At 39.8% G+C, this 14,979-nt stretch overlaps 1 protein-coding gene across 4 annotated transcripts in view; it reads right to left on the bottom strand.

Annotated features, from left to right (window-relative positions):
- The window catches only part of LOC411124 (phosphoinositide 3-kinase adapter protein 1), a 34,517-nt gene extending 22,184 nt beyond the window's left edge, over positions 1 to 12,333 (bottom strand). For 3 of the 4 annotated variants that reach the window (XM_006569945.3, XM_006569946.3, XM_394598.7), the window contains exons 1-5: positions 6,578 to 6,605; positions 5,252 to 5,305; positions 2,445 to 2,829; positions 1,561 to 1,782; positions 1,202 to 1,467 (exon numbers count right to left, since the gene is read on the bottom strand). In XM_006569945.3, coding sequence (XP_006570008.2) covers positions 1,202 to 1,467; positions 1,561 to 1,782; positions 2,445 to 2,829; positions 5,252 to 5,305; positions 6,578 to 6,590 — 940 coding nt within the window. In that variant the 5' untranslated portion in view covers positions 6,591 to 6,605. Of the gene's footprint in view, positions 1 to 1,201; positions 1,468 to 1,560; positions 1,783 to 2,444; positions 2,830 to 5,251; positions 5,306 to 6,577; positions 6,606 to 10,896 lie in introns of those variants that run through there. The other variant, XM_016912300.2, reaches the window with a different exon arrangement.
- Between the last annotated feature and the right edge of the window lie 2,646 nt (positions 12,334 to 14,979).

Below are 14,979 nucleotides of genomic sequence, written 5' to 3'. Positions count from 1 at the left end.
TAGGGTGTCCCAAGATTCACGCAAGATTTGAATTTTGCGCCATCTGTACGGTGAAGTGTTGCCAACGAAAAAAAAAAGACAGCGCAACAGTATTATTAAAAATGGAACGCGAAAGAGCAACGTTTTTATCGTTGAACGATATTTTAAAAATAAAGAAGGTTTTCGAAAATCATCTTCGACTCATCGAGCCTTTATCTTGATGGATCGATTAATCGAGAAAATTGTCGCGTTTGGGGTTCGGAAAATCCACGAGTGATCGTCGAGAAGCAATTATATTCACAACGCGTCGCCGTTTGGTGGGGATTTTGGGCTTGAAGGCATTATCGGACTGTTCTTCTTCGAAAATACGGCTGGTCAAGCAATAACGGATTAATGATGCTCGTTATCGCGACGTGATAATCCAGTTTTTTCTGCTTAAATCGCAAGATATGAATGTGAACGACGCGTGGTTTCAACAAGATGGTGCCACATGCCACGCAGTCCGAGAAACGATTCAATCGCTGTGTCGTTTCGGTAATCAGAATTGGCCGGCCATTGTGCGATTTAACGCTGTTTTTTTCTTTGAGATCTTTTTCTTAGTCTAAGGTTTATGCCTACGTCTCGAAGGAGAAAATTGAGCAAAAACATTTATGCAAAACTGGATTGGTGGTGAAAAATTTCAACAAAAAAGCGCGTATACACTGGCAAAACATTACGCGATTCTTTATAAATCCATAAAAAAATTTATAATTTTTAATTACAAACCTGTGCTTTCCATCGAAATTATACTTCTTGCGTGAATTTTTTTGAACACTCTTCACATACGGTTTGTCCCGTCGCAGGAATCGTTCGAAATTCGTAACGAGGCTTTTGTACGTGATTCGAGAAGGCATGATGCGGGCGAAACCGGCCCGTGGGAATCAGTTCAGAAATAATTCGTGAGAATTCGCCCACCATCGTTTCAAATCGACGACTCTTAACCGAGTCTATCGGCCAATTAAGTTTCATCGAACGAAGCGAAGTGGTTTCGAAATAGGATAGGAACATGGACGTTTAACCTCGAAACAATGCCGTTCAACAAACAAACCATGCTGGCCCTCGTTCAACAACCGAATAGATTCCCTCTTCTGATCGATAGCAGCCTCTCATTCATCGATTAAAACATCCGATTAAACCAGTTTCGCACAACTTCGTTAATTCCTTTCTTCACTCTTCGACTCACCTTTGCTCGAAGCGCTTCGATGCCTCCTGCGCCTGGATCTGCTGCAGGACCTCGGCCTCCGCTCCTCCCCGTCCACGCTGTCGACCGTCGGCACAGGTGGCGCCATCGCGTCAGGCTCCGCCAAACCGGCCGAGTTCTGCTGTTTCCTCGTCGACACGTTGTCGAGCTTGCTCGAACAAGAACTTGCTCTCTCCTTGCCCAAGAAAGTGCTGATCGAGTGTCTTCTTCGACCCGTTCCCGGTATACTGGACGAGAGATTGTAATACCTGAAAGATGGAAAAATTCCCAATGGATGTAGACGATGTGTCGATCGATAATTAAAAATACGTGCGATGAACGTTTCTCTAATGAGCACAAACCTGGCATCGTCCACGCCTACGAACACCTCGTTCGACTCCCGATCTTCCTCCCCTTCTCCTTCCTCCTCCCCCTCTCTCTCATCCTCCTCGTTCTCGTCCCCGTGATTATCCCTCGCCAACCCGCAATACACCATATCGTTAGACAAAAGCTCGCTGGCCGACTTCAACGCCGCCCTACTCCTCCCCGGCCGCCTCTTGTCGTTCTCCGAGTGCGAGTGCGACCTGTCATGTATAGAAACAAACGGTTACCGTATATCGATCAACTTTTTCTCGAAAATCGAACGAACAGGTGTATGGAAATTGATCAACTTTTTCTCGAAAATCGTTCAAACAAACGAGAATAGGTGTATGGAAACAAACGGCTGCCATATATCGATCTACTTTTTCTCGAAAATTGTTCAAACGAATAGATGTATGGAAACAAACGGTTGCCATATATCGATCAACTTTTTCTCGAAAATTGTTCGAACGAATAGATGTATGGAAACAAACGGTTACCGAAAATCGATGAAATCGTTCGAACGAACGGAGATAAGTGTATGGAAACAAATGGTTGTCGAAAATCAATCAACTTTTTCTCGAAAATCGTTCGAACAAACGAGAATATGAAAACAAACGGTTGCCGTATCGATCGACTTTTTCTCGAAAATTGTTCAAACGAATAGGTGTATGGAAACAAACGATTACCGAAAATCGATGAAATCGTTCGAACGAATGAAGATAAATGTATGGAAACAAACGGTTGCTATATATCAATCAACTTTTTCTCAAAAATCGTTCGAACAAACGAGAATAGATGTATGGAAACAAACGGTTGCTGTATATCGATCGACTTTTTCTCGAAAATCGTTCGAACGAACGGTGATAGGCTGTTGTATACGGACCTGTGGGGCAGATAGGGCGAGGGTGGGGCGACGTCGGACGGCCTTGGGTCGCCCTTGAGGAACTGCTGGGTCCTCTCGGGGTCCGCGTTCGCGCTCACGGACCTGAACAAACTCCTGAAGCTCCTCCTCTGGTTGGCGCAGAGGCCCCCCTGGGGCCCGTTGCAAGGCGGGTTGCTCCTCGGCGCGGTGCACCGCTCCTCCGAGCCGCCGCTCCCCTTTACTCCGCCCTCTCCTGTTGCCGTTTTGCAGGGGCGCCGACGGAACAGGGCCGTGAATCCAGGCTTCGAGGGAGGCGAGAAGGCGACGGCGCCCGTTGCCTGCGCGGAGGACGACGACGACGACGACGACGTCCCCCCGCTCGACAACGAGAAGTACGAGGGGTTGTCTGTGAACATATATATTCCTTCCTTCGTATCTTCCCACTTTTTCTTCTTCTTCTTCTTCTTCTTCTTTCCAATTCTCCCTTAACTTTTCCCCCGAGTCGTCATCCCATCATCGATCGATAAGAAGCTTCGATGATTTTCTTCCGAATAATCGTATATTCAGATTTTTTTTCTTGTTTCACTGGAGAAAACGGCGACACTTTCGCGAAAAAAAGGGGAAGGATAGCGGAAAGAAGAATCCGTCGAGAAATTCCGGATCGCGCGTGCAATGGAGAAGAGTAAAATAAATAAATAAATAAATAAATAAATAAATAAAGGTGTTGGGCGCGACCACCAAACGAACACGAGGTCCACCTGAGACTGTTCGGTTCACCACCGAGGAGAGATACACCATGCCTATAGGACGCCATCGACGATTCGAATGGTACTCGAAAGTGGGGGGATGGACCGGACGTGGTATTGTCCCCCACCCCGTAAACCAGAAGCGAGCTACGTACGCGGAGGCAGACGTACGCGGCACCGGAAGTCCGCCGTTGCGTCGTTCACGATCCAAGGCGTTATTACTCTCCGATAGATGAATCGACCTCGTGTTGTACGACGAAGGAAAGAAAAAAAAAAAAAGGAAGATAGTTTCCTGTATAAATGAACCGTTTCTCGTCTCGTAAACACGCGAATTTCGGTTCGAAAATTATTTTATCGCGCTTTAATTCTTATCGAAAGATGACGAAGGGATAATGAAATAATAGACGTGTGTTTTGTAATATAAAGTTCGGAACCACCCAACTTTTCCTATTTTTATCCTACATTCGATATTTCCTTCTATTTCTCGTATTGGTAGTAATCCAGAGAAATGTGAAATTTAAGAAGGAAGGAGAATAGGATAGAATATTTTTCTTTTCTACTTTTCGAAAAAAAAAATGTTAACGCATTGCGAGTGTGTTTTGAGCGAATGTGTATTGAGTGTGTTTTGAGTGTGTGTGTTGAGTGTGTGTTGAGTGTTTTGAGTGTATATGTTTTGAGTGTATATGTTTTGAGCGTGTGTGTTTTGAGTGTGTGTTTTGAGTGTGTGTGTGTGTGTGTGTGTGTGTGTGTGTGTGTGTGTGTGTGTGTGTGTGTGTGTGTGTGTGTGTGTGTGTGTGTGTGTGTGTGTGTGGAGTGTGTGTGTGTGTGTGTGTGTGTGTGTGTGTGTGTGTGTGTGTGTGTGTGTGTGTGTGTGTGTGTGTGTGTGTGGAGTGTGTGTAATGTGTGTGGAGTGTGTGTGATGTGTGTTGAGTGTGTGTAGAGTGTGTATGGTGTGTGTGTGGTGTGTGTGTGGAGTGTATGTGGTATGTGTGGAGTGTGTGTAGTATGTATGTTGAGTGTATGTGGAGTATGTGTGTGTGGAGTATGTGCGATGTGTGTGTGTGTGTGTGTGTGTGCGCGCGCGCGCGCGTGTGTGTGTTAAATTTTATTTATTGTAAAACGATTAGAAAGCGATTAACGTTTCGTTCGATTTTCGAAAATCGGTAGAAACGAAGACGAATCAATCCGTTTGTAAAATAAATAATACTTCTTAACACATCGCGTACGAGTCGTCTCGTTTTAATTTTTTTTTTTTAGACTCGATCGAGGAATTAAAATCGCTCGAAGCGATAAAAGCTATCTGTAAAGTCTGTTCGTCGAATGGAAAAAAAAGGCCAGATATCATACGCCGTGAAACATATTTATTACATAGTTTGTAAACTAAATAATAATCGATCGATTCGAATTTTATTTATATAATGATAAACAAGAACGTAAAAAAAAACAAAAAAAATGTAATAAACAGATGAAGATATAAAAAAATATTTTATAAACGTTAAAAAAAATTGCATACACGCACGGTACATATTTTTCTTTTAGAGCGCTTTCAAAATTTCCCGTAACGCGATGTGTGTTAAAATCCGCTCATTCCGATTTCACAATCGTCGTCGCCGTCTTCGTGACGTTTTTTTCCACCGTTTCGATCCCTCTCCCCCTCTTCGTCCATTTCCATCCGTAACGAATTTATGAATACGAATGGCAAAGAAAAAGAAGAAGAAGAAGAAGTCTACGCGAGTCTAAAGATCGAATTAGAGATTCTGTGCGCTGGTCGGAAATAATACCGTTCCCGGTATCGAGGCGCGCATAATACGCGATAAATCGATTTCGAGGGGGGGAACAGTGTGTTGTTGGATGGGCAGGGACGCCCATAAACGGCGTAAACTCGGTGAACCGAGGGCGAAACGAAGGAGGAGGAGGAGGAGGGGGGGAAGGAGGAAAAGAGAGAAAATGAAACGAGGAAAACGCGTCGGCGGGATACGCGGTAGCTGGCCGCGTGCGATTATGCGTGTGGAACGCGTGACTCGGATGCGAAAGCGTCCGCGAGATGTACGTGACCGCTTGGATTGGTCCAAGAAAGCTTACCGACTGCCATGCTGACCTCTTGCCGCGAGAAAACCCTTCCCCGCTCTTGATCCTCTGTGAACAGTGAAAATTATGCTGTTGAATCGAATATGTGGAAGAATTAACTTTGATTAATTAAATTTTCCCTATCAGTGATAACAACTCCAAGATTTTGTCATGGGAATGCTCCGTGATGGAATTATTGCGCGTTTGAATTGAAGAGAAATTGAGGTTAGGATCGAAAAAGAAAAATTTGAAATTTGCGATTTTAAAATATTGTAGGATTAGAAAGCATTAGAAAATAAGAGAGTAATGAATCGTTGAAATTCAGAAAAATTGGGGGATATCGGAGAAAGGAAAAGGTGATTTTAAAATATTATAGGAATATAAAAGGGTTAGAAAGCGAGAGAGCGAATAGTTCAAATTGAGAAAAATTGAGGAAGATTAGCGAGGGAAAAAAATTGAAGAATAATTTGAAATAGCGTAGAAGCAGGCAAGGAAGCGATATGATACGATATTTATAACAGTGTCCAAGATTTTCTAGAATTTCTAAAAGATACTTAAAAATCGTTCTTAACCTCGATCGAATAATCTAAACGCAATTTCGCGAATAAATCTGTATTTCGTTTTGTATTAAACAACAAAAACTGCTTCCTTAAAAACAAAAAAGAAAGAAAAACACGTTTTGATCCACCAAAAAATGGAAAAATAAAAATTTTCGCGAGCATTCTTCGTTTTATTTTTCGCGGATGTTTCGATTGAGAAATCGCGTGTAACGTTGTCGCGGAGCATGTGATTTCATTCATCGCTGAAAATAAGGGGGGAATATTATATTTAGCGTGTATGCGGGGAGGCGAGAATCTCGTGCGACAACCACGACAAATTTATGGTGGTATGAACAGGATGAAACAGGGGGGAAAATAGAAATCAAGTCGTGCCGTTCATATTTTATTCGAATATCGATGAATTGGTCGACGATACTGATTTATAACACGTTTATAAACGAGAATTCTAAAAAAAATAACGTGGACGTAAGATTGTTGTGTTAACAAATTTACACGTAATCTTTTTTAAACATCTCTAAGGATTTTTGCGAATTTAATATCATATAATCGATTCTTCGAGTTTCACATTTGTGGTATAATTTTTTCAAAAATTTAATTTTTTTTTTCTTATTTTTTTCTTTCTATTTTATCCTATTCGTAAGCTCGTTTTATAATTTTCGTAGAAGTTATTATGTTTGTTCCATAGCTGGCAACATTGGCCCAAGGTGTTACAAAGTATAATTATAGTCGGTCATGCAACGATGGTGTTATTAAATTCTTGGAGAATTGCGTTTCCATTCACCTCCAATTTGCATTTATGTTGCGATGTATTCCGATCGATCGTCATAGCAAAAAAATTTACCATTAATTTCCACGATTATCGTCCCCATATATATATATATATACGTTTAATCTTCGACGATTCTGATTCTGGAAAAAAAAACGACCGTTTAATCGCCTTTTAATTCGCTTTTCCATTTGTTAGATCGGATGACGTCAAACGACGAACGAACGTGTAATCGATTAACGTGGAAACACCGATAGTCACATAGTTTCGATACCGTATACACGCATCTTCTTCTTCGAGTTCGAGTCTCAGGCAACTTTAAGTTGGTAACACGAAATATAGGTCTCGACTTATCGAAGCGAATTTCGCTATTCCGTTACTTGCCACTTCCATCGACTTTGCTCGTCTAATATAGCGAAGGATAATTACCAATCTCATCGAAGGTTAATGGAAGGTTTATTATTAAATTCGATCGAGTCGACTTGCCCTTTATGCATTACGGGCATTTCAAGGGACCGAGAGCGTTGAAATAACGTTAAATCACTTTTGTTTCCTTTATATATATATACAATGTATCTCGTTGCACACTTTTTCGCTCGATAATCACCAAACTTCTGTACCGACCGAACGCGTCGAAATAACGGTTAAGTCACTTTTGTTTCCTTCGTATACATCGTATCTCGTTGCGCACTTTTTCACTCGATATTTCATTTATTTACGTACGATTCGAAATGGAAAACTTCCAATTTCCCTAGAATCACTAAACTTTTCCACTAGATATCTCTATTATACTCGTTCCAATTACGTTCCATCCCTTCGTTGACCGCGAAAAATTTACCGATTCTCGCGCGTCTTGATCCGAATCCAACGAAAGTTCGTTTTTTCACAAAGAAAAAAAAAACAAAACGGTCGCTCGAGAAATTGCCGGTGATCGAAGGAACGTTGTTCTAGCGGCGGAGCAGACCTCGCATGGCGGACTATTTTCGTACGGGTTCCGCGGAGGAGGAAGGGAGAAAGATAGAGAGAGAGAGAGAAGGAAACGGCGGAACGTGGCAGAGAGAGAGAGAGGAGAGCGAGAAGCAGATGGAGAGGTTATCGTTCCCATGAAAGCGCGCACTGATTTACTCCCTTGTCCAAACGGATCAGCTGATGGGACGAATCATCATCCGTGGCATAAATTGCCTTGCATTCGACGTTGTCGCGAGCCGAAAAACGTGCACGTTCTCGCCGTCGTTTCCATCCTTTCCATCCTTCTCTCATCGTGGAAATGTGGAACGGGACGCGTCAACTTCTTCCATGGAAACTCTTTTCACCGATTTCAATATCGTCGTTCGAGCTTTCGCTCGAGCGGAATAATCGTTATTTCTTCTTTCTATTGACCGTTCTCTCGTCATCTACTCAGCCTTCATTGTCCCGTCACGTTTGCCTGGATTGCCGCCATTTTTCTCGATATACCATACGAGCGCTACGCTATACTCGTAGTAGTTGCTTCGTTACTTTTCCATTGTCCTCGCTAACTGTGTAACTAGTGGTTTAACTCGTAACGTATAGACTGTTCGTTATACCGGGTGTCTCAAAGAGAAATTAATATTTATTAAATTTATTAATATTATATTTAATTTATATAATTGTAATATTATTAACTGTTCGTGTCGTTATACCGGGTGTCTCAAAGGGAAATTAATATTTATTAAATTTATTAATATTATATTTAATTTATATAATTTATATAATTTATATTTTTATTATAATTATAATATAATATATATTAATATTATATAATATTAATATTAATATAATATATAATTGTATAATTATATTATAATTTATATAATTTATTAATATTATAATTATAATATTTTTTTTATCGAATCTGAAAATAATTCGCGTCGAATATTCATCGATCAATTATAAACGATTGCAACGAAAATCCATCAATCGCGTAGCCCGCGAAATTTAAATTTAGAGAATCTTGAAATTCGCGGATAAATTTTGAACGTCAAAGCTGCGAATCCTTAAATTTCGCATCTTATGAATTTTCCAGTATTCACAAATCCCAGGATCAATCTAAATCGTATTTTAAATTTAAATTTAAATTTAGAATTCGTAAGAAAAAAAAAAAAATATCCGTAAATTTTAAAATTTCTTGACCTATGTTCCCCCCCCCCCCTGAATCCATAAATCCTCGAGTATGTAGAAGAATCCAAGAGTCCGTGAATCCTAAAGCTTTAAAATTCACGAGTGCATGACTCGAGAAGTGATGAGAGAACAGCATGAGTGAAAAGGAAGACCGTGAATCGCCACTTTCGATATTGTAAAAAAAAAAAAAAAAAAAAAAAGCAAAGCATCCTTGATGATTTACGCGGCGTTATAGTTTTATACGTGTAATGTAAATTCATGTTAATTAACGGCGCGTTACAACGCGAACGAACGAGCGTAAAACTTAATGCGTCAAAGTTAATATACCCTTCCCTCCCCCCTCCACCCCTCTCTTAAAACAGAGAGGCACGTGCATCGTCGTGCAACTCACGCTACCCTTTTTTCACAGCTGGCAGGTGCGTCTACCGCTAAGTAGAGAAAGAAATTAAACGCGATTCAGCCCGGCGAACTTCTTGTTTCTCTTCTTTTTTTTTTTCCACCTCGAGACGAAAATAGCGTTTCGGGTATTTCAAAACTCAACAAACTTTCTTTCCCCCTAACTGGTCCAACACAGTTTAAGAAATATAGATATACTCGTGGTAAAACGTGGTTTCGTTCTCGCCATGGAATTTTATTTAGTGCAGTTACTTTTCAAAATAAAGATAGAAAATTATCGTTATCGTAAATTGTTTTCCATATCGAGAAACAGAAAAGATTTTATACGAACGGTAATCGTGAATAATTTTAATGCAAAGAACGAATAAATATTATTATTCGTAAATCGATGATAAAATGTTATTTCGATAAAGATTTTTAATCCAGTTATTCAATGTCAACTTAACTCTGGCGGACACCCCGTATTTGAAAAATGGCCCGTTTATCGTCATCGCGATGCCCGTTCTTGCGCAAGAAAAGACTTACTTCAAATCGAATGATTCGTACGTGACACGCATCCCAACACGCATGCCCATTGCGCAACGCGGCCGTGTTATGGCACCGCCACTGATCAACTCGCAACGCAACGCTCGATTCCTTCGTCACCCAAGTGTTTATCCTTCCACGCGAGGGGCTCCTCGTTATGGATCAAGGCCGTCCTGCCATTGAATTCGGTGCAAATACCGAATACACTTCCTCCCGGTATATTACTTTCTCCCGGACCGATACTCGAATGGACAAAGGCGAGACAAGAAACGTTAATGTTAAATTACCTGTCGTTTGTAAAGAAACGTTCAAATTTTCCCTCTCGCCGACAAATATCGACACGTGTTCGCTTTTCTTATACATAATTCGCTCGTCCAAAAACAAAACGTCTAATTAAAACGTTCGATTCGTTCGAGAGCCAATAGAAATATAATCCGATATTAATTTTGTCCGTATTATCGATCTATTTTATACAAATCATTACGAGCTATTATTAGCGTTGCTAATCGATTATTTGCGTAACAACTACCGCGTGAATTTGCTAAATTTAAACTGTAATGTTTATCCTTATGTAAAAATATATTTTAAAGATAATCCACGATCCGTTTCTTTTTTTTTAATTGTTTCGCTTAATTAAGAAGAGGGGAAAAATGTAACGTGAAAAATTCGAAAATAAAGAAAGAACGAATTCCGTGAAAAAAATAAAATTTACATCGACTCGGTGTCGAGTAATACGAAAATGAAAACGAATTCGCGTGTAACGTTCGAGCGTCGTGTCTGGTTAAGTTCGGCTGTCAGGTTCGATCTATTAATACACGCCACGAGCGGCCTGCCTAATTCCTAATGGAATATTCGTACGGATTCGTCGTTGGGTCAAACATAAAATATATATAGTTTCGTAGTTGCTCGTTGAAACGTGGAAAGAAAAACGTATTTAAAAGTCGAAAGAGAAAAAGAGATAGATAGATAGTACACACATACAGAGAGAGAGAGAGAGAGAAGAGTTAAGGAATAATATTATTCCGAGAATACGTCGAACATGCGAATAAAGTGAGGTTAAACGCGCGGAGGTTTAGATTCGCGGAAAGCGACATGGTCGTTCGATCAGCTGATCGTCCACGTGCTCGCAGTCCACGAGGACAATATTTGCGTGGAATAGAATTTTTCGAGGAGAGATTAACATTCTTTCAAAATGGAAAACCACTGTGAATTTTTACGAGGATCCAGCGAGAAATACATTTTACGAGAATGCAAAAAAAAGAAAAGAAACTTACCTATCTTTAGATTCTAATCGATAATCGATCGATATCCCTTCTCGAAACGTCCATTCTTCCCTCGTCTTAGCAGCGTGTACGAATCGTTGAAATATTTTCGAATAATTTCTCGATGATTGAATCTCACTCGGAGGACAGGACACGTGTCGGTTCGATCGATCGATTCTTCGAAGGAAAGGAGGGTACAGGCTACGGGATGGGAATGCAACGAAAGGAAGGCATGAAAGGTGGCATTATTCCTTCGTTAACAAGACTCTTCGAACGTTCGTTTCGATAACTTCCTTTTTATTCCGACCTCGGTTGATTCACCGCATCAAAGTACACTCGAGCGGCGCGCGTTCCACAGACAACGTTAAATGATGCTCCTGTTAGTTTTTTCCTTCGAGTTCCACTTCGATACACTTCTCGAAAAGTGGCTACGACCAATTACGGACGAGTATTTCTTCGAGCCTCTTTTTTTTCCCTTCTTCTTCCACTTAATACTTCTTTGCCACTTTTTTTTCTATCAATTTTAACATTCAATTTTATTCCTCCCCCTCTCCCCCTTATTTTCTGATTCTTCCCTCGTTCCAACTTCCCAAAATGGCTCCCAAATTCCTTCGCGGAGACCTTCGAACCACTATCTTTAGACGGATCGACCTCCAAACTCTTTTATTCGAACGATTCCTAAACCGAATCACACTAGGATCCTCTCGTGTTCGACGACGAGAATGCCATCTGCAGAATTTTAAGAAGAGAGGAATCCCGACTCGCGCGATTCGCGCCAGAGACTCGTCAACGTACGTATTTTGAACGATCGATTCTCGGTTAACGTCTCGATTCAACTTCAGCACGTCCAGTTCTCACCTTCAATTGCGTAAGATTGAACGTGTCGGACGAAAATAGAAAATCTTCGAAAATAGCATAGTTCCACCAGAAATAGAATTTATACTACTAGAAGGAAATTTTATTCCATCGAGAATTCGTTTCTTAAATCTTCGAGGAAAAAACGCACGAGATATAACCTCAATCTTTATCTTCAAACTTAACCTGAAATATTATATCACGAAAATTCCAATTTTTATCTCTTCTTTCTTAAACTTTCTTCCTTCGAACGTGTCACTTCGAGAAAAACAATTATCGCACGAGTCAACCGTTCAATCTTCTTCCTAATTTCCACCAATCGTTCTCGAGATCCTTGCTCGAAACAATGTTTTCGAATGAGACGTTTCGATCATCGTAAGAAATTCAATTCATCATCGTTCGTTGCGTTTCTCTTGCACGATCTTGTTAAACAGAAACGATTCTTTCTCTCGTAAGAATCGAAGAAAAGGACAAGGGAGGAAGGGGCGGGGGAAAAAACGAGTGTTCTAGAACGTTTTCCAAGCGGCGTTGCGCGGGGTTGCGGACGTAAGGAGGGCCGCACGCAGTCACGGCACAACACTTCACGGAATACTGACAAGTCAGGGCAGAAGAGTAGCCCGCTACGATGCCATGTGACCGTCATTCGTGCTCTCCTTCTCTTCTCTTCACTGCCACCACCCACGCATCTGGCAGTGGCCAGAAGAAACGCCCATGTGCGACCGACGTTATTTCGAGATAAACAAGGAGGGAAAACTGTAAGGAGAAGTAAGAAATCGACAAGTGCACACGTTTCACCTACGTGCCTGTGTACGCCCGTGTACACAGTGTGCGTGCGTGGACAGTGTAAAAGGGAAACTGAGGGTATATTCCTCGAAAGGCGAGAGGAAACGTGCACCTCGACTAAATATATAATTGCTCCCCGTGGATCTCGCGTTTTCGTATGGAGAACGATTAGATGTCAACAAAAAGGGATAATTATATACGAGATATTTAATGGAAAAGTAAATGAATAAAAGTGCTTTCTTTTTTTTTCCGTGGAAAATTTGCAGAAATTTTATTTATATACATTTTCTCGATTAACGAAAGATCATTATTTCTTCGATAGTTCTCAATCGAGTAATCGAGCATTCGAATATTTGCACCAGTTCCATCTTCGATGATCCCATCTTCGACTTAACCTAACCTAAATTCAAAATTTTGTTAAAAATATTAATTCTCGCACAATTTTACCATTACCGTGAAAGCAAAACGAAAAAGGAGACGAAGCCACGGAATATCTAGAATCAAAAAAAAAAAAAAGAAAAATTAAATTTCTTCTCTTGAATAATTACCAAATAAATAAGAATTTAATTTAAAATAATAAAAGATGATCTGCTTGGTAGATACATACTTGTAAAAATAATTAGAAAAAAAGAGAGATAAGAAAAATCCTTAATATATATATATATATATAAAATAATCCTGGAAAACATTCGCCTCGATCCCGGTAAGAGGAGAAGGATAAGCGAGCATCGCGTGCGTCTCCGTCGGTGCACGCGTGCACCAGCGGGCACAAAGAATTTGAGTTGGGGTAAGGTTAGTGCCGCACGCGTGCACGCTAGCGTGTCTGTCACGCATGTGCGTACGGAAACAGAGCGAAGCATGTGTTTCCTCCTGCACTGCCGCGGGGCTTGCTCCAACTTGGGCGACCACGTTTCCTTTCGGTACAAGGCGCACAGTGACCCCTTTCCATCTTCTTCTGCGTCCAGAGTTTTGGGCATTAACTGGTTAATCGAAAAAGAAACTGATAAAAAAAGTTCGAATCAAGTCACTTTTAAATAATTTGTTAAAAATTGCTCGAATATAGCATTTATGATGCGTTTCTTGTATAACCTCGGTCACTACTTATGCTTTGAACTATAAATTATCGAAGTAACTTTCATTCGTAACTATTAAATTTTGTTTACTGATTAATGGTTTATTTATCAAGTTGCGAACGATTGGAACGAGATGGAAATGGATATTTTCGAAATTTTTTTAAATAAGATGATCCGAAAATGTATTTATTATGATTTTTTGGAAAGTAATTTCATTTTTTTCATAACGAAACTAAGTCATTTAATGTGATCATGAACAGTCGAATTCGATAAATTCAATCTCGTAACAATTTCTCGAGTCGGTTTGCTTCAATCGGTGCCTTTATTTCGTCTTCATCAACTTTAACTGAACGTGATACTTTTTACGGTAATAAAAAAGTAAAATATGTCGAAAATGCTTCTTTGGCTTTTGCATCTTTGTTATCACACACGAAAAACATAACCGCACAAAATCAAACGAAATTTTTCTAACGAGTAACCATGAAACGCCAACTGTCAAAATATATAATAACAACACGGTTTGGAATGAAGTTGGCTGGATAAACGTTTGACTAGCGACACTCGTGTGAAAAAATAAAATTAATTCCCGAACACATGTATGTACTATTGCACGTATAAGAGATAGAGTTTTGGGCATCGAAAAAGTAACTCAGAGAAGGTTAAAAATTTCGAATAAACTTACTTCGAATAATTACTTATTGAAACGGTCGAATAATATTTATTCGCTTTTCGTATAACCATTTAGCATTATTTGCGATTATTATTACATCTTGAACGATAAATTATCAAAATAATTTTATTCCTAATTTCGACTATTAAATTTTCCCCATCATTGATTGGTGACATTTATTTATCAAGTTGTTGAACGATTGGAACGGATGAAAAATAGATATTTTGCGTTCGTTCATATTTCTTCTTCGAATAAGGTTCCAAAAACTATTAAATTTTCCCCATCACTGTAAACTACATCAATCTGTTACATGCGTAATCGGCCGAATAATGCAGATCCTCAATGACATAACAAACTTATTACATATGTATTATATATATATAATACGAACAATCGTTTATCGTGGTTGATGATCGTTTCGTTGCCGGGTATAAATAATGTTTCAGTGTAATATCGAGAGAAATTGTATCTGTGCAAAGAAGGATAATATCTAATGGAAGAATAAATTTTGTGATTTTTAGTGTTCACGTAGATAAATTGACGTTGATATTGAAAAATTGGAAAGTGAAATTGAAGAGAATTGAATTGTTTGGTGTTTGTAATTGTTCGTTGAATTATTTGTAGAGTCGACTGATGGGGGAGATGTCGAGTTATGAACGAAATTGTCGCTTCGAAACTCGTGACTGTAAAATAGAATGGGTTTATTTAAAGGGT

Source organism: Apis mellifera, linkage group LG5, assembly GCF_003254395.2.
Source record: "Apis mellifera strain DH4 linkage group LG5, Amel_HAv3.1, whole genome shotgun sequence".
In the NCBI taxonomy this organism is placed as follows: Eukaryota; Metazoa; Arthropoda; class Insecta; order Hymenoptera; family Apidae; genus Apis; species Apis mellifera.
This window is presented reverse-complemented; position numbering and strand designations above follow the sequence as displayed.